This window comes from Budorcas taxicolor, chromosome 2 (assembly GCF_023091745.1).
Source record: "Budorcas taxicolor isolate Tak-1 chromosome 2, Takin1.1, whole genome shotgun sequence".
NCBI classification, from domain to species: Eukaryota; Metazoa; Chordata; class Mammalia; order Artiodactyla; family Bovidae; genus Budorcas; species Budorcas taxicolor.
This window is the reverse complement of record NC_068911.1, coordinates 41,890,059-41,906,892: the sequence shown is the minus strand read 5'-3', so window position 1 is coordinate 41,906,892 and position 16,834 is coordinate 41,890,059. Positions and strand designations below refer to the sequence as shown.

At 63.7% G+C, this 16,834-nt stretch overlaps 3 protein-coding genes across 3 annotated transcripts in view; 2 read left to right on the top strand and 1 right to left on the bottom strand.

The window, feature by feature from the left end:
- The window catches only part of CACNA1H (calcium voltage-gated channel subunit alpha1 H), a 56,505-nt gene extending 51,789 nt beyond the window's left edge, over positions 1-4,716 (top strand). The window contains exons 30-34 of the mRNA XM_052635834.1: positions 633-711; positions 1,416-1,537; positions 1,653-2,076; positions 2,301-2,461; positions 3,022-4,716. Of these exons, the coding sequence (XP_052491794.1) occupies positions 633-711; positions 1,416-1,537; positions 1,653-2,076; positions 2,301-2,461; positions 3,022-4,023 (1,788 nt within the window). The 3' untranslated portion in view covers positions 4,024-4,716. The remainder of the gene's footprint in view (positions 1-632; positions 712-1,415; positions 1,538-1,652; positions 2,077-2,300; positions 2,462-3,021) is intronic.
- Positions 4,717-6,534: 1,818 nt separating this feature from the next.
- On the bottom strand, positions 6,535-7,988 carry LOC128043495 (tryptase-2). Its single transcript, XM_052635849.1, has 5 exons — positions 7,934-7,988; positions 7,652-7,817; positions 7,277-7,542; positions 6,989-7,152; positions 6,535-6,912 (listed from the first exon to the last, which is right to left on the bottom strand). The coding sequence occupies exons 1-5, from the start codon at positions 7,986-7,988 to the stop codon at positions 6,748-6,750; spliced, it is 816 nt and encodes a 271-aa protein (XP_052491809.1). The 3' UTR covers positions 6,535-6,747.
- A 5,846-nt stretch (positions 7,989-13,834) lies between these two features.
- Positions 13,835-15,191, top strand: LOC128043493 (tryptase-2-like). Its single transcript, XM_052635846.1, has 5 exons — positions 13,835-13,889; positions 14,005-14,170; positions 14,280-14,545; positions 14,670-14,833; positions 14,910-15,191. Exons 1-5 carry the CDS (start codon positions 13,835-13,837, stop codon positions 15,072-15,074), a joined length of 816 nt encoding a protein of 271 aa, XP_052491806.1. The 3' UTR covers positions 15,075-15,191.
- The last annotated feature ends 1,643 nt before the right edge of the window (positions 15,192-16,834 follow it).

Here is a 16,834-nt window from a genome sequence, read left to right as displayed (position 1 = left end):
CATATATCTATCCACCCAGCTGCCTCCCCAGCTGTCCACACCCTGCATCTTCAGCTGGCCTCCACTGGTCCCCAGCAGCCTTCCTCAGCCCAGAGTTAACACCCTTAGTGCTCCTGTGCAGCCACCCCCTGTCTGGGAGTTGCCGGATGGGGGGTTGGGGGTGAAGCCCAGGCCCCAGCCACCCCTGGTGCGATGCCTCTGGGGGCTGGTGAAGAGGGGCACCAGCCACATCAGAGTCAGGAAGGTGTGGAGGAGGGGCGGCAAGTTCATGGAAGAGCCGCTGGCAGGGGTCGGGCAAGACCTGGCGGCCTGCAGAGCTTCCCCCTTTACCTCCCTGTGGGGACCCTGAAGCTAGAGTCCACCCAAGCCGCTGGGAGGCGCTCGGGAGCAAAGGAACTGGATGCAGCCCACCCACCCCCCCCCCCCCCCCCCGCCCCCGGGTGCAGGGCGGGTGTGAAAGCCAAGGAGGGGCCCTGGGCACCAAGCAGCCCTGGGGCCGCAGGAGCCTCGAGGCCAGGAGGCCTGGAGCAAGAACGGGGCTCAAGGCAGGCCTGGGAACTGCCGAGCACGTCGCGGGTGGGGGACGGGGCGGGCTGAGCCCCCTGACCTCGCTCCGCTTCTCTCCCGTGTAGGTAGGGAACCTCGGCCTGCTTTTCATGCTCCTGTTTTTTATCTATGCTGCCCTGGGAGTGGAGCTGTTCGGGAGGCTCGGTGAGTGCGGCAGCGCGGTGTCCCACCCCCAAGACTCGCCTGGGAGGCGCAGCTTCCCGCATGCGCATGCGTTCGGGCCGCTGGCCCGGCCCCGCCCCCGCGGACTTCACCTTGAGGTAACTGGGCGCCGCGCATGCAGACGCGCTGTGCAGACCTGCACACGTGTTAACACCCAGGCCAGGCCGACAGAGCCGCACACGAGTGTGAGTGCACGCGCCCACACACAGGTGTGGCCCCAAGTCTACCGGCCCCAGGGTCGTGCTGCAGCCAGCCCTTCCTGTCACCCAGGGTCTCCTCAGAACTCCCCGGCGTGCGGCTCCGGCCAGTCTGGGTGGGGGCCTGTGGGGACCTTTCGTGGCGGCCCAGGTCCTGTGGGAGCCCCCTCCCACTGGATGTCACTGAACGAACGCTCAGTGGGTTCCAGGAGCCACCAGTGGGCCTGTGTGGGAGGGGATCGAGGTGGCTGTCACCTTTGAGGGTCTGCCCAGACCCCGAAGTTGGTGCGGCGACCCTGGACCTGGCGACTCCCAGGCCTGACCCAGCATCTAGGGCTCTCCGGTGCCAGGGCCGCCCGGTCATTCCGCAGAGCAGGGGACTTGCTGGGCCACCGCCCTGCACCCCGAGGAGCATGGCTTTCTCCCGGGTGAGGGCAGGCCTGTGTGCGCTGGCCCCGTGGGGCAGGCTGACCCCGTCGCTCCCGGCAGAATGCAGTGAGGACAACCCCTGCGAGGGCCTGAGCAGACACGCCACCTTCTCCAACTTCGGCATGGCCTTCCTCACGCTGTTCCGCGTGTCCACCGGCGACAACTGGAACGGGATCATGAAGGTACAGGCTGGCGCGGCGGGCGGGACGATGGGAGCCCCCGGAGTGGGGGCCTGCAGGCGGAGGTGGGGGCCTGCAGGCGGAGGTGGGAGCCTGCCCGCCGGCCCTCTGCCCGCAGGACACGCTGCGCGAGTGCGCCCGCGAGGACAAGCACTGCCTCACCTACCTGCCGGCCATCTCGCCCATCTACTTCGTTACCTTCGTGCTGGTGGCCCAGTTCGTGCTGGTCAACGTGGTGGTGGCCGTGCTCATGAAGCACCTGGAGGAGAGCAACAAGGAGGCCCGCGAGGACGCCGAGCTGGACGCAGAGCTCGAGATGGAGATGGCGCAGGGGTCCCCCGCCCGTCCCAGGCCCGCGGCCCCTCAGAGCCCCGGCGCCTCGCCGGACTCCCCCAACGTGCTGGTCGTGCGCAAGGTGTCGGTGTCCAGGATGCTCTCGCTGCCCAACGACAGCTACATGTTCCGGCCCGTGGCGCCTGCGGCAGCAGCTCACCCCCACCCGCTACAGGAGGTGGAGATGGAGACCTACCCGGGCGCCGCGGGTACAGCCCCTGGCGGAGGCAGCCCGGCCCTGGGGGGACGGGGTCGGGGCGGAGCCAAAGGGGCGATGGGGGCGGAGTCAGATGGGGCGGTGGGAGCCGGGCAGAGAGGCCGGAGCGGGGCCAGAGGGGCGGTGGGGCAGGCGGGGCGGGGGTCAGAGGGGCGTGGGTTGTCGGGCGGGGCCCGCTGGGAGTGGATACACGTTTCTGGCGTTTTCCTGCCGCAGGCCGGGTCACCGCTGCCCACTCGCCGCCTGTGGAGTCCTGCACCTCCCTCCAGGTCCCGTCCGCTGTGTCCTCCCCGTCCAGGGGCGGGGACACCCTCCGTGCTCTGCCCCCGCAGGGTGCAGCCCGCTCGCCTAATGTCGGCCGGCTTCTCTGCAGACAGGTAGGAGACGCTTTCGGGTCCTCAGCCTAGCCCTGGGGTCTCTGGGATTCCCTCCCCATTTGAAGTGGGAGAGACGTGGGCGCTGGGCCCTTGGAGTGTGTAATGACCACACCCGGCCACGGGGACCCACGGCCCCTTAAACAGCAGCCTAAGCCCCCCAGACTCCCCCCTCCCCAGAAACCGTGCCGCGAGCCTGGTCGCAGCCAGAGATCAGATCCCCTCCTGCCTGAGCCTTTGGTCCCCCCCTCCCCCTCCCTGCTTGGGGAACCAAGCTGGCCTAGTACCGCAGACAAGCAGCGGCTGCAGCCGGGGTCTGTGCCCCTCAGGGTTTCCAGGGCCCTGGTCAGGTTCTGCCCACAGGAGCTTGGCCTCCAGTCCTCCCCACGTGACCAGACTCAGTGAAGGCCCCTCTGCTCCAGTTGCAGGGCGAGCGCATCCACACCAGCATCTTGCAGCCTCATCTCACCCTGGCCCATAGCCTTGGGGGTCACACGGTCACCTGGCCTGGAGTGGGGAGGGGGTCCCTCTGGCTGGTCTCACCTGACTCCCTGCCTTTGCAGGAGGCCGTCCTAACGGAGTCCCTGGAAGGGCATGTCGATGGCATTGGGGACAGCAGCCCATTCTGGGGAGAGCCTGGCGGGAAGACCCCCATGAGACAGGCATCCCTGGGGCCCTCCTTGCGGTCCCCACCCCGGTCCCCACGGCCCTCCAGCATCCGCACCCGCAAGCACACTTCTGGACAGCACTGCATCTCCAGCCGTCCGCCGGCCCCAGGCGGGGAGGAGTCCGAAGCCCCAGACCCGGCCGATGAGGAGGTCAGCCACATCACCAGCTCTGCCCGCAGCCCTTCGGCCTCGCCCACTGCCTGTGGGATCGTAGGCGGCGAGCCAGACCTGCACAGGCTCTACAGCATGGACGCCCGGGGCTTCCTGGACCAGCCGGGGCGGGTGGATGAGCAGAGGCGGCCCTCGGGGGAGCCGGGCATTGGGGACAGCCGTCCAGAGGCCGGGGAGGCGAAGCCCCAGGTCCTGGAGGCCGAGCTGGCCCTGGGGGCGCGCAGGAAGAAGAAGATGAGCCCCCCCTGCATCTCCATAGAGCCCCCAGCAGAGGACGAGGGTGTGGCCAGGGCCCCTGCGGCTGAGGGCAGCAGCACCACCCTGCGGCGGCGAACCCCATCCTGCGAGGCTGTGCCCCACAGAGACCCCCTGGAGCCCGCAGATGGCGCAGGGCTGGACGCGGCTGCCAAGGGGGAGCGGCGGGGCCAGGCCCCCTGCCACACAGAACACCTGACTGTCCCAAACTTCACTTTTGAGCCGCTGGACGTGGGAAGTCCCAGTGGGGACCTGTTCGCGGATGGGGGCCACAGGGCCACCCTAGAACCCAGACCCTCCTCAGGCACTGCAGCCCCTCCAGAACCCCGGGAGACAGAGTCCCCAGTGCCCTCAGGAGACCCCCCAGAGGAGGGGTGGGGGGTGCACCTCACCGTCCCGGAGAGCCCACCGAAGAGAGCATCCCCCCCGGCTGTGCCAATCCTGGATGATGACGTGGATGAGCCCGTGTAGCTCGGGTGCAGTACCCACAGGCTTTGGCACGGGGGTTGGGGTGCGCCCAGCAGGGTGGCGGCCAGGACAGGGCTGTGTGTGGATCCTGGCTCGGGCCCCCCCGAGGGCAGAGGAGCCAGAAGGATGTCAGCACAGGGAGAGGGAGGCCCATGCCGTTCTGGGCACGTGGAGCAGCGGGAGCCCACAGCCAGAGGCCTCTGTCCTGTCGATTCAGGTTTGGGGTTTCTCAGTGTGCCAAGGTGGTCCCAGGCCGTGTTGGCGGCCCGCCCAGGAGTCCCAGGGACAAGGACCAGAAACCGACCAGGAGGAGGAAGGCAGAGGCCGCCCAGCAGAGCCCCATCCTCACATCCACTTCTTTTTATAGGGAACACGCTTGGGGCCGCTCGCGCCCTCTGGTGGCGGCTTCCTGCTAAAGGCCGCCGTGGCCACGCTTTCCGTCACTCACAGTCCCGAGTTTTCATCCGTGTCTCCACCACACATCGCTGTCTCATCTCCCCTCCACACCCACTCCCCGCCGTTCCAACCCTTCAGGATTCCAGAGAGCACCTTGACTCTGGTTCCTGGGAAATAACCGGTCGCCAGGGAGTGGGGACCGTGCAATAAGACCCCCACTGCCCGTGGGGCCTGGTTCAAGACTTTGAGCTGATGGCCCCATCGTTTCACTTTCTTTTATAAAGGCAGGTTAAACGTTTGCAATAATCCAATGCGGAAAACTCGGCTTCTCAAGTCAAGGGGAGGGGAGGGGAGGGGGGTTGCAAAGCAGAGCGGAATAAATATTAACTTATTTAAGAAACACATTGGATTTCCACCGCCAGAATTGGTACCCCCCTCCCCCATGGGAGGGTGGCCAGCCTGTGGCCTTAGCGAGGGCAGACCTGGGTGATGCCACCACCAGCGTTACAGGGCTCCACAAAGCCCCCCTGCTCCCTATAGGTCCTCGCCACTCCCCATTTCCCCTCACCACACTCCGTGGCAGATCTCGGATAGAAAGTTCTGCTGGGAAAAAGCCAAGCTCACCTTGGCAGCCAGAACCACGTGGCATCATTCACACGCTGGAGTCTGATCAGACTGGGAAGAAGATTTTGCCAGGGCTCCCAGCAGGGGTGGAAGCCAGGGCATGGGCCCCTGTGAGGGAGCTTCCCAGCTGGGCAGTCGCTTGGGGCTGCAGGGGGCACTGCCTCCCGGCCTGCTGTCTCTCTACCTGTGTCCCTGCCTGAAGGCTCTGAACCCAGACCTGCCCCACGTCCTGCTGGCCTCAGCTGCAGCCCCAGTGTGAGACCCGCTCCCACCACGACCCCTTCCCCCGAGAGCAGGAACAGAGGGGGGCCGGGTCAGCTTAGAACCTGTGGTCCTCCATGGTGGACTGTGGCTGTGACCGCGGTGTGGGGCTGTACCCCGTGCGCGGTTGGCTCCCCGATAGCATGCAGGCCCTGCCCTTCACTCAGCAAAGCAGGTGCCCACGGCAGCAGGACAGCGGCTGCCTCCAGGCTGGTCCAGGTGGTGGGAGGAGCCATCTGGGACTTACCTGGCTGAGGCTGGGACCTATTTGCTCTGACCCAGGTGGGCAGCGAGTCCCCAGTATGAGGGACCTAGGGCTGCAGCCGGCCCCTCCCCCGCTTCCACACCTGCCTGGCCCCGCCCAGCGCCCAGAGGCGGTAGGGGCTCCTTCTGGTGGAGACTCGAAGAACTGCAGGACTCCAGAGAGCAAGCAGCCTCGAAAGTTGGGCAGAGTGGGTGGGCAGAGGTGGATCTGGGGTGCTAGGGTCTGTGATCCTCCTGCCTATGATGTTGGCCTCAGTTTCCACAATGAGAAGACGCTGAGCTGGGTCGGACCCAAGGCTGCTGCAGTAGTTCTTGCCCCAGGCCCCGGCAGAGGCCCCTACTCTCTGTGCCAAGGACAGGTCGTGGGTCAACGGTTAGAGAACAGGAGGGCGGGATAGTTGACCAGGCTGTGTGCAGAAGCAGGGACGTGGACCGCAGTCCTCACCCAGCTCACCTGGGTGACGTATTGGCCCCTGGGGAACAAAGGTTCTCCAGGTCACCTTGGGGAGGGGTGGGGACCAGGGTGCCAGGGAGTCCTCATCCTCCGCCGAGAGTCTGGGGTCACCTGGCAGGCCTCCCAGGGGCTGCCTGGCGGGCTGGGTAGTCCGGATTGTTAGGACAGGGCCCTGGGGCGGGGACAGGCTATAGGGGATGATAATCTGATTCTTGACTCAATGCTGGATACCTGGGGCCCCGAGAATAATCTCAGTGACTGTTGCTTTACCTGTTCTGAAGGCACTTTTTACCTCACCAAAAAGACAAGCCAGTGTGCAGACAGTGGCCCTGGGCTCGAGGGGCAGGACGGGGCCACCCCCAAGCCCAGGGGTGGGGGACCCACAGAGATGGTGGCTGCACCCAGCCGGGCCCTGGGGCCCTCCCCTCCCGCGGTGACACCTGCAGCCAGAGACAGGCAGGACCACGTCTGCTCTCCACGCTCTTTAATGAGTGTCCGCAGCCCCTGCCGGCGCCCTGAGCTGAGGGGGGAGGGGGCTGGGGCAGGGGCTCAGGGCAGGGAGGGGTCAGCAGAGAAGGGTCAGCTGGGAGGGGGGTCATCGGGGGTGGGCATTGGGGCAGGGGGCCGGGGAAGGTGGGGGAAGTTCTCCTCCTCGGCCAGAAGCAGTGGGGAGGGGACAGAGGGGGCCGGCTCCTCCGCTGACCCAGGGGACAGCCTGGGGACCAGGCTCAGGGCTCCTGGGGGACGTACTGGTGGATCCAGTCCAGGTAGGAGGTCACGCGGGTATAGATGCCGGGCCGGTTGGGCTTCGCGCAGCCGTCGCCCCAGCTGACCACACCCGCCTGCAGCCAGGTGCCGTTCACCTTGCAGACCAGGGGCCCTCCAGAGTCACCCTGAGGGGTGGGGTGGGGTGGGGGGTCAGTGTGGCTGCAAAGCCAGGCGGTGGGGGCTGCGGGTTCGCTGACCCACCTGGCAGGAGTCCCTCCCGCCGTCCCCAGCACACAAGTTATCCTCTTGCACGATGGGTACGCTGTAGTCCGTGGACAGGCCAGAGTGGTACTTCCCGTCACAGACACTGTTCTCCACGATGGGCACCTTCACCTGCTTCAGGGGGTATGGGGGCGGCAGGGGCCCTGGGGGGAAGGGGTGGAGGGAGGCAGTATCAGGGGGAAGCACGCGGTGGGGACCCTGGTCCCCAGAGGAAACACCAGAGCCTGGAGCCTGGCCCCACCTCATCCTGGGGTCCCCGATACTCACTTCCATTGTCCACGTCGCCCCAGCCCGTCACCCAGCACTGCGACCCTGGGGGGAAGGTCTCCGATGCAGGGGGCAGGGTGACCGGCTGGCCGTGGCGGGAGATGCTCACGGGCTCCTCCAGCTGCAGCAGGGCGATGTCCGCCCCATTCTCAACCATGTAGTAGTGGGGGTGGGGGATGACCCTGCTGATGGGCAGCAGCCGGTCCTGGTAGTACAGGTGCTGCTCCCGCAGCTGCACCCTGAAGTCTGAGGGCTCCCGGAGTTCCCTGGGGACAGAGACAGGCCCCCTACTCAGAGCTGAGCCACCCTCGGGACACCCAGGAGCCTGGGTGGAGCCCCGGGCGCACCCCACCCGCAGGACCCCTGGAGACTCACGGTCCGACGCAGTGAGCTGCGGTCAGCACCCACTGGGGGTGGATCAGGGAGCCCCCGCACTGGTGCCTCCAGTACTGGTCTCTGACTCTCAGGCTCACCTGCCAGGGCCACCTGCTTCCAGGGGCCTCCTTCCCCCCGACGATGCCGGTGCGCTGCAGGGCCTGGCCTGGGCCTGGAGCAGGAAGCCTTCAACCCTGGGCTCCTCCGAACCCACCACCCGCCCCTGGGCTTGTGGGGGTTGGGGAGGGCAGAAGACCCCACGAGCCCGGGGTCAGGACTCACCAGGGGCTGTGGAGACCAGGCTCAGCAGGAGGGCCAGCACCAGTAGATGGAGCATCTGGAAGGAGCAGGGAGGGGTCTGGGGGTGAGAGTCTGGGGGGTGTGCAGTCTGGGAGTATGGAGTCTGCAGAGAGGGGTCTGGGGGTGTGTTGTCTGGGGAAATGGGGTGTGGGGTCTGGGTCTGGGGTCTGGGTGTGTGGGGTCTGTGGTGAGGGATCTGGAGGTGCGGGGTCTGGGGGTGAGGTGTCTAGGGTCTGGGGTCTGGGGTCTGGGGTCGGGGGTGCGGGGTGGGGTCTGGGGGTGTGGGGTGTAGGGTGTGGGGTCTGGGGTCTGGGGTGTGGGGTTGGGTGGCATTCGGCCCTTGATCAGGGGGTCTGTCCAGGCGGGGGTCTGGGGCCTCAGTGCTCGGCCACCCGGCTGCACAGTGACACCCGGTGTCAGGGTCCTGCTGGGGGGCTCACCTTGGCAGGTCCAGGCTGCTCTTGCCCAGCCCGCTCTCTCTGCCCCTTTATCCTCACAGACAACGACAGGGTCAGAGGAGGGGGCAGGTCCTCCAATCCAGGGGAGTGGGGAAGGAAGTGGATGACTCAGACCAGAGTGAGTCCATCTGGTCAGGAAGGGGCCCTGCCACCCCCGTCCACACCAACAGACCCGATTCCTCCATGTGGTCCCATATCCATCTCTGGCTGTTATCTGAGAAGTTAACTCTACCATCAGGGGAGCCTTGTTATCTGGGGATCTGAGTGCCATCGCAGAGGGACAGGTCACGGGATGTGATGGGGAGGGGACAGGAGAGGCCAGAGCCACCTTCCCTGGACACCCCCCCACCAGGCCCAGCACCCCTGTCCCCCGCCTGCAGGCCGGGTGAGCCCCATCCCTGTCCACCCACTCCACCTCCTCACTCTCCCCTGGGCCTGCTGGTCACCCGGTTCTGCAGCCCATCTGCCCTCCTCACCTCACGGCCTCCTGACCCCTGCCTTCCCCTCCCTACCATCCATGTGGCACCTCCTGTCCTGCCCCCACCCTGCTGGGACACCAGCCTGGCTCTGGGGCCCTCTTGTCCCTGGCTGGCTTTCTTGAAAACCCTAGGGGTGTACTCAGCTGGATTTCTCAGGTGAGCACCCCTCAAAACAGGCAGAGGCTGCCTGTGCCCCATCTCCAGCCGACCCTGGTCACTGATTCTCCTGCCCCCACACCAGGCCTCCTGGGCCCTGGGAGGGGTGGCCTGGGCCCCAGTTCTCACCACCGCAGTGCCTCCCCCAAGGCCACCTTCCTAGATGTGTAGTCCGCATGGGCTCAGAGCGTAGGCAGAGCCTCTAACGTCCTGATTTGTCAGCTGATCAAACAAGGAGCGGGCTCTGGGCCCAGGGTTGGCAGGGAGGAGACAAGTCTGCCCCCCACTGCCTCTGTCCCCCTCCACCGTGGATCATCAAGCAGCTCCCTACCCAACCCTGTACCTCAGCTCCCCCACACCTAAGAGGGGGCCGTGGTCTCGAGCTTTCCAGAGGAACCGCAGCCTGTGCTTAGGAGCTGAGCAGGGGGCTGGGGCAGGAAGGAGGGGCAGGAAAGTCCCGGCCCCTCCCAGGGGCCTAATCAGCTCAGTCATCAGGCCCTGGCCAGGCAGAGGACGGTTAGGAAGGGGCTGCCCCAGGCTGGGCAGCTGGGGCTGTGCCCATCTGATCTGCGGTGGGGCCCACGGGACCCGGGGACGGGTGGGCACAGAGACGCCAGTCACAGGGCTGAGCTGGGCCTCAAACCCTATTCTGTATTTCTTTTTTTTTAATGTAATTTTTTAGAACGGGTTTAGATTTGCATAAAACCCTCCAAAGCAGTGCAGACGCACCCGTGAACTCCAGTGACGGTGACACTCAGGCTCCCGGGTGCTCCCAGGGACATAGCTAGGGAATTCCACAGGGTCTCACACGTGAGCACACACAGGCACACATGGGCTGGCATGTGAACACAGACACGTACACATGTGCACAAGGGATCACACACATGTACACACGGGCTGATGTGTGAGCACACACACGGGCTCTCACTCCCTGTATTTACTGAACTGTACAGTTCAGTGTCTACACTGAAGCCATCAGTCTTCCCCAACCCCAGCTCCACACCTCAGGGTTTACTGCAGCCCCGTCTCCTATTTCCTGCCTTCTCCGGTGGGTAAAGCCCGGTTCTGCCCCTAATCCAGCGACGTATTTGGTCAATGCCCACGTGTCCATTACCCTCCCATCTCCATTAGCCTTGCCTGAACACAAGCCCTTTTGCTCCGGCTGGCACCCTCCTCTCTTTTCTGCAACACTGACCCCTTCTCGAGCGAGCGCCCACCCAACTGCGCAGCTCAGAGGGACACAGGGAGGCAGTGGGCAGAGCCTGGGGTGTCCCTGCATTTCAAAGGGTGAGTGGCAGCGTCTCCTCTCTGCACTTTCCTGATGAGGAAGAAGGTGCTTCACCTTTGAGGAAGCGTCTACAAACGCTGCTGCCCCTTTAATCAGTTGGGTGTCGTCTGAGGGGTTGTAAGCCTCCTCCTCTCCCCGCTTTACCTGGCTCTTGCCTCACAGATATCCTTCTCAGTGGGTGGGTTACGCTTTCGCTTTCTTAATGGTGTCCCTCAGAGTGTAAGTTTTCAATTTGGCGAGGTCCAGTTTCTTCTGACTCAGAAACTCACCAGCTCTTCTGTTTCTCTTGGTGGTTTCCGAGTCTCCTCGCCTTCCTCCAGGTCAGGGTTTCCCGCTATAGTTTCTCTCCCGTGTTTTACAGTCTTATCGTCTACACTGAGGCCTAGGGTCCCCTGTGAACAGTTTCTCTGTGTGTGCTACAGGGTGAGCACCAAGGCTCACCTCTCTTCCCCCACAGATGACACAGTTGTTCCAGAAACATGTGCTAGGAAGGTCCCCCTCTCTGTCTCCTGAAAATAGGGGACTGTTTCTGAGTCTCTTTCCAGGCTACTGTCCTAACACTCTGGACATCACCCTGCACTGATAACACCCTCTCACGGCCGCTGTGGGTGCCTGGCGTTCCGTGTGTGACTCTGCAGCACAGGGCTGCTGCCCCCTTCCCCCTGTAGCTCCCCCTGATCCTAGCCTCCCCCGCTGCCCTGCAGACCACCAGCCAGGACGACCCGACCCAGAGGGCAGCCGCTATCGGCTGGCTGGACGTGATGCGTCCCCGGGACCCCAGGGAGGTCGGGCAGGTGAGCCCAGGCTCGGAAAGTGGAGGATGAGGACTCCCCGGCTCTCTGGCCTCCTGGGCCTACACCATTCTGCTCACAGGACAACCTAGCGGACCTCTGGTCAGCTAGTACCTGACTGCAGGTGAGCTGGGTGAGGGCTGTGGCCGTCCTGACTGGCCCACATCACGGGCTGTCCGGGCTTCCTGCTCTCTGACCCTCGACCCGTGACCCCTCCCTGGCAGGGAAAGCACAGGCCATAGGCTGGGCCTGGGGCAAGAAGCACTGGGTCCAGTCCACCTCAGCGTTTCTTCCTTGTGGGAACTGAGGCCACGGTCACAGGCAGGAGAGTCCGCAGACCTCAGTGCCCCAGGTCCAGCTGTGCTCCCCACGCCCTCCTCGGAGGTCCCAGCCCAGAGCCACAGCTGCAGCCAGACCGCCACTCTGAGACCACGACCTGGTGGGCAGGTCAGGGATGGCCGGTCAGCTGGTCCCTCCTGACACACACTCCCCAACTCTGATCTGCTCCACACTGCCCCGGTCACTCCCAAAGACCACCCCCGGAGAGACCTGCCCCCAGGTCCATCTTCCCCAGGGCAGCAGGCCTCTCACCCGGGGTGGCCCAGCCCCACTTTCTGTGCATCACCCTGTCCTTAGCAGACTGAGGCTCTTGGGGCATCCCCCAGGCTCCTCCCTGGGAGTCCTCCTCCTGTCCTTTCTCACTTCAGGTCCCACCTCAGGCCAGTGGCTTGCGATGCCTGGGGAGGCAGGACCCCCATCCCTGGCCCCAAAGACCACAGCCTCAGACAGAGACTTCCCCTGGGGCTACCGTGGGGGGTGAATGCACTGACCAGCTTCACTCATCACTTATTCATTCTGCAGTTGGGAATCCACAGAAAGCTCAAGAGGCCACTGGTTTAGGGCTGTTGAGGACAGGACACCATCGGCCAACAGCATCGCTTCCCCAGCCGGTGGGACACGTGGGATGCATCCTCACAACACCGGGAAATGCATCTCAGAACCTTGCAAACTGGACCCCCAGCATGATCGCCCAATTTATATCGCATTTTCATTAACTAGGTAGAATCTTTTTAGGTTACATTTCTTCAACGAATTATTTATTTATTTGGTTATTACTGATTTTGTGCAAGGGGCTTAAACTTATTGCTGAGTTTCAAGAGGAGGAGATGGTCTTTATGAACTAAGGATACTCAATTGAGAGGGTCTTCGGGAGGACTCACGTGGGGTCTGTCCACACCTTCCTATCACCTAGCCCCGCCCACATCCCAGGCCTGACCAGGTATTGGCCCAATGTTAGCCAATCAGAATAAGCACATGCTTAAGCTGCTGATTGGCCCTCTTCCCAGGGCTAAGCCAATCAGAGCTTCCTTTGGAGGTAAGGCTCTCTGGAGCTCCCTAAGCCTAGTCTGGTACCCTAGCAGGCTCTGGGCACCAGAATGTCACTGTTGTCCGTTTCCCCCGCTCCCCGCCCCCCGCCCCGACCGTGGGCTCCTAGAGTTCCATCTCCATCAACCTGCTGCATGGGCCCGGATGCAGCACCTGGAGGCCCTGGGATGAATTGTTGATAGAATAAGTGACCAGGGTCGGCTGGAGGGACGCCTGGAGGGACGCCTGAGATGGGGCCTGGGCAGCCTGTCTTCCTGCCTGCCTCCAGGAGTGCCGACCCCCAGAAATCCAGCTGAGTACACCCGTAGGGCGTTCAAGAGAGCTAGCCAGGGACAGGAGGGCCCCAGAGCCAGGCTGGTGTCCCAGCAGGGTGGGGGCAGGACAGGAGGTGCCACATGGATAGTAGGGAGGGGAAGGCAGGGGTCAGGAGGCCGTGAGGTGAGGAGGGCAGATGGGCTGCAGAACCGGGTGACCAGCAGGCCCAGGGGAGAGTGAGGAGGTGGAGTGGGTGGACAGGGATGGGGCTCACCCGGCCTGCAGGCGGGGGACAGGGGTGCTGGGCCTGGTGGGGGGGTGTCCAGGGAAGGTGGCTCTGGCCTCTCCTGTCCCCTCCCCATCACATCCCGTGACCTGTCCCTCTGCGATGGCACTCAGATCCCCAGATAACAAGGCTCCCCTGATGGTAGAGTTAACTTCTCAGATAACAGCCAGAGATGGATATGGGACCACATGGAGGAATCGGGTCTGTTGGTGTGGACGGGGGTGGCAGGGCCCCTTCCTGACCAGATGGACTCACTCTGGTCTGAGTCATCCACTTCCTTCCCCACTCCCCTGGATTGGAGGACCTGCCCCCTCCTCTGACCCTGTCGTTGTCTGTGAGGATAAAGGGGCAGAGAGAGCGGGCTGGGCAAGAGCAGCCTGGACCTGCCAAGGTGAGCCCCCCAGCAGGACCCTGACACCGGGTGTCACTGTGCAGCCGGGTGGCCGAGCACTGAGGCCCCAGACCCCCGCCTGGACAGACCCCCTGATCAAGGGCCGAATGCCACCCAACCCCACACCCCAGACCCCAGACCCCACACCCTACACCCCACACCCCCAGACCCCAGACCCCACCCTGCACCCCCAGACCCCCGACCCCAGATCCCAGATTCCAGACCCCAGAATCCAGACCCCAGACCCCTCACCACAGACCCCACACCCCCAGACCCCAGACCTCAGCCCCCAGACCCCACACCCCCAAATTCCACACCCCTAGACCCCAACCCCAGACCCCAGACTGCAAACCCCCAGACTCTCACCCCCAGACCCCTCCCTGCTCCTTCCAGATGCTCCATCTACTGGTGCTGGCCCTCCTGCTGAGCCTGGTCTCTGCAGCCCCTGGTGAGTCCTGACCCCGGGCTCATGGGGTCTCTGCCCTCCCCAACCCCCACAAGCCCAGGGGCGGGTGGTAGGTTCGGAGGAGCCCAGGGTTGAAGGCTTCCTGCTCCAGGCCCAGGCCAGGCCCTGCAGCGCACGGGCATCGTCGGGGGACAGGAGGCCCCTGGGAGCAGGTGGCCCTGGCAGGTGAGCCTGAGAGTCAGAGACCAGTACTGGAGGCACCAGTGCGGGGGCTCCCTGATCCACCCCCAGTGGGTGCTGACCGCAGCCCACTGCATCGGACCGTGAGTCTCCAGGGGTCCTGCAGGTGGGGTGTACCCGGGGCTCCACCCAGGCTCCTGGGTGTCCCGAGGGTGGCTCAGCTCTGAGTAGGGGGCCTGTCTCTGTCCCCAGGGAACTCCGGGAGCCCTCAGACTTCAGGGTGCAGCTGCGGGAGCAGCACCTGTACTACCAGGACCGGCTGCTGCCCATCAGCAGGGTCATCCCCCACCCCCACTACTACATGGTTGAGAATGGGGCGGACATCGCCCTGCTGCAGCTGGAGGAGCCCGTGAGCATCTCCTGCCATATCCGGCCGGTCACCCTGCCCCCTGCATCGGAGACCTTCCCCCCAGGGTCGCAGTGCTGGGTGACGGGCTGGGGCGACGTGGACAATGGAAGTGAGTATCGGGGACCCCAGGATGAGGTGGGGCCAGGCTCCAGGCTCTGGTGTTTCCTCTGGGGACCAGGGTCCCCACCGCGTGCTTCCCCCTGATACTGCCTCCCTCCACCCCTTCCCCCCAGGGCCCCTGCCGCCCCCATACCCCCTGAAGCAGGTGAAGGTGCCCATCGTGGAGAACAGTGTCTGTGACGGGAAGTACCACTCTGGCCTGTCCACGGACTACAGCGTACCCATCGTGCAAGAGGATAACTTGTGTGCTGGGGACGGCGGGAGGGACTCCTGCCAGGTGGGTCAGCGAACCCGCAGCCCCCACCGCCTGGCTTTGCAGCCACACTGACCCCCCACCCCACCCCACCCCTCAGGGTGACTCTGGAGGGCCCCTGGTCTGCAAGGTGAACGGCACCTGGCTGCAGGCGGGTGTGGTCAGCTGGGGCGACGGCTGCGCAAACCCCGACTATCCCGGCGTCTACACCCGCGTGACCTCCTACCTGGACTGGATCCACCAGTACGTCCCCCAGGAGCCCTGAGCTTGGTCCCCAGGCTGTCCCCTGGGTCAGCGGAGGAGCCGGCCCCCTCTGTCCCCTCCCCACTGCTTCCGGCCGAGGAGGGACCTTCCCCCACCTTCCCCGGCCCCCTGCCCCAAGCCCACCCCCGATGACACTCATTAAAGAGCATGGAGAGCAGACGTGGTCCTGCCTGTCTCTGGCTGCGGGTGTCACCGAGGGAGGGGAGGGCCCCAGGGCCCGGCTGGGTGCAGCCACCATCTCTGTGGGTCCCCCACCCCTGGGCACCCACCTGGCTGAGGGGGTGGTCCCGCCCTGCCCCTCGAGCCCAGGGCCACTCTCTGCACACTGGCTCATGCCGTAGAGCACACGTCTCCTGTGGGGCAGAGCGTCCGCTGCTGTTGTGGGGTAGCCCCCAGGGGACCGCCCCCGCAACTGTCCCGGCTCATCTCAGAGACACGCCTGGGCCCCTGCCTCCCAACTGTCTGCACTGGGACTGTGCTCCTGCTTATGCACAGGCTGCTCTTGCTGTCTGGAGAAGGCGATGGCGCCCCACTCCAGTGCTCTTGCCTGGAGAATCCCAGGGATGGAGGAGCCTGGTGGGCTGCCGTCTATGGGGTCGTACAGAGCCGGACACGCCTGAAGTGCCTTAGCAGCAGCAGCAGCTCTCACTGTCAGCGTCCCAGTGCTGTCTCCTCATTGGCTGTTGTATCTGGAGCAGGTTCCCTGGAACCCCATGGCAACACTAAACCATCTCCAGAAAGGCTGGTCCCCTGTCTCCTCCCACCTGTGGCTATCACAGCGCTCCCCTCATCACTGTGGCCCCTGAAACTTCTCCTGGCCCAGCGGCGCCCTTCCTGGTTACACCCTACTTTACCCTTGCTGATTCAGCAAGAACCCTGCCCTTAGTACCTGATCACCCTTGATATCCGATCAGAACCCTCACTCCCCACCCAAGGTTTCATCTCCTTGGGCTGTGTCAGGAGCCTCTTTAGGTTGGTTTAGCCAGAACTCCCCCAGACATGCTGTCTCTGCTTAGAAATGCTCCATCATCCATCAACCCCTTGCTCCTTGACCCTCAATCCCCGCTTGCTTCCTTCTGAGTGGAGCCCAGTCTGTACTGGGGTTTCTGGTCCCTTGTTGCTCTGGTTTTCTTTGAATCCAACACCTTGACACAATGTGAGACAAACCTGAAACAAACCTGAGACCTAATCTATCATGTCATTGAAGTGCAATAATGTAAACATGATGCAAGATACATAATATGTGATACACAAGATATAAAAAAGTTGTATCATATACTACATTGTGAGGCTTGCCCACAATGTAAGGGGGTTTGCCTTAGGGCAGCTCTGCGCTTAGGTGGTGCTAGTGGTAAAGAATCTGCCCGCTGATGCAGAACGTAAAGATCCCCTGGAGGAGGGCATGGCAACCCACTCCAGTATTCCTGCCTGGAGAATCCCATAGACAGAGGAGCCTGGTGGGCTGCAGTCTGTGGGGTCACAGAGGGTCGGACACAACTGGAGCCACCTAGCACACACACACGCATACTATGTCAAGGGAGTAAAGGCATAATCAATACTCAATATTTTAAATTATTGTAAAGAGTAGCATCCTTTGGCTGCTTCATTTTGTAGATTGCATTTATCTCATTGCTGGGGTGTGGGGTTTGCCTTAGGGCACTTCTGCGTTTCCCCGGCAGGGAGGCTTGTAGTCCTTAGGTTCTTCCCGTCATTTTGAGGTTTTTCGACGAAATGAAAGCATTAACACTTTCGCAGTTGCTG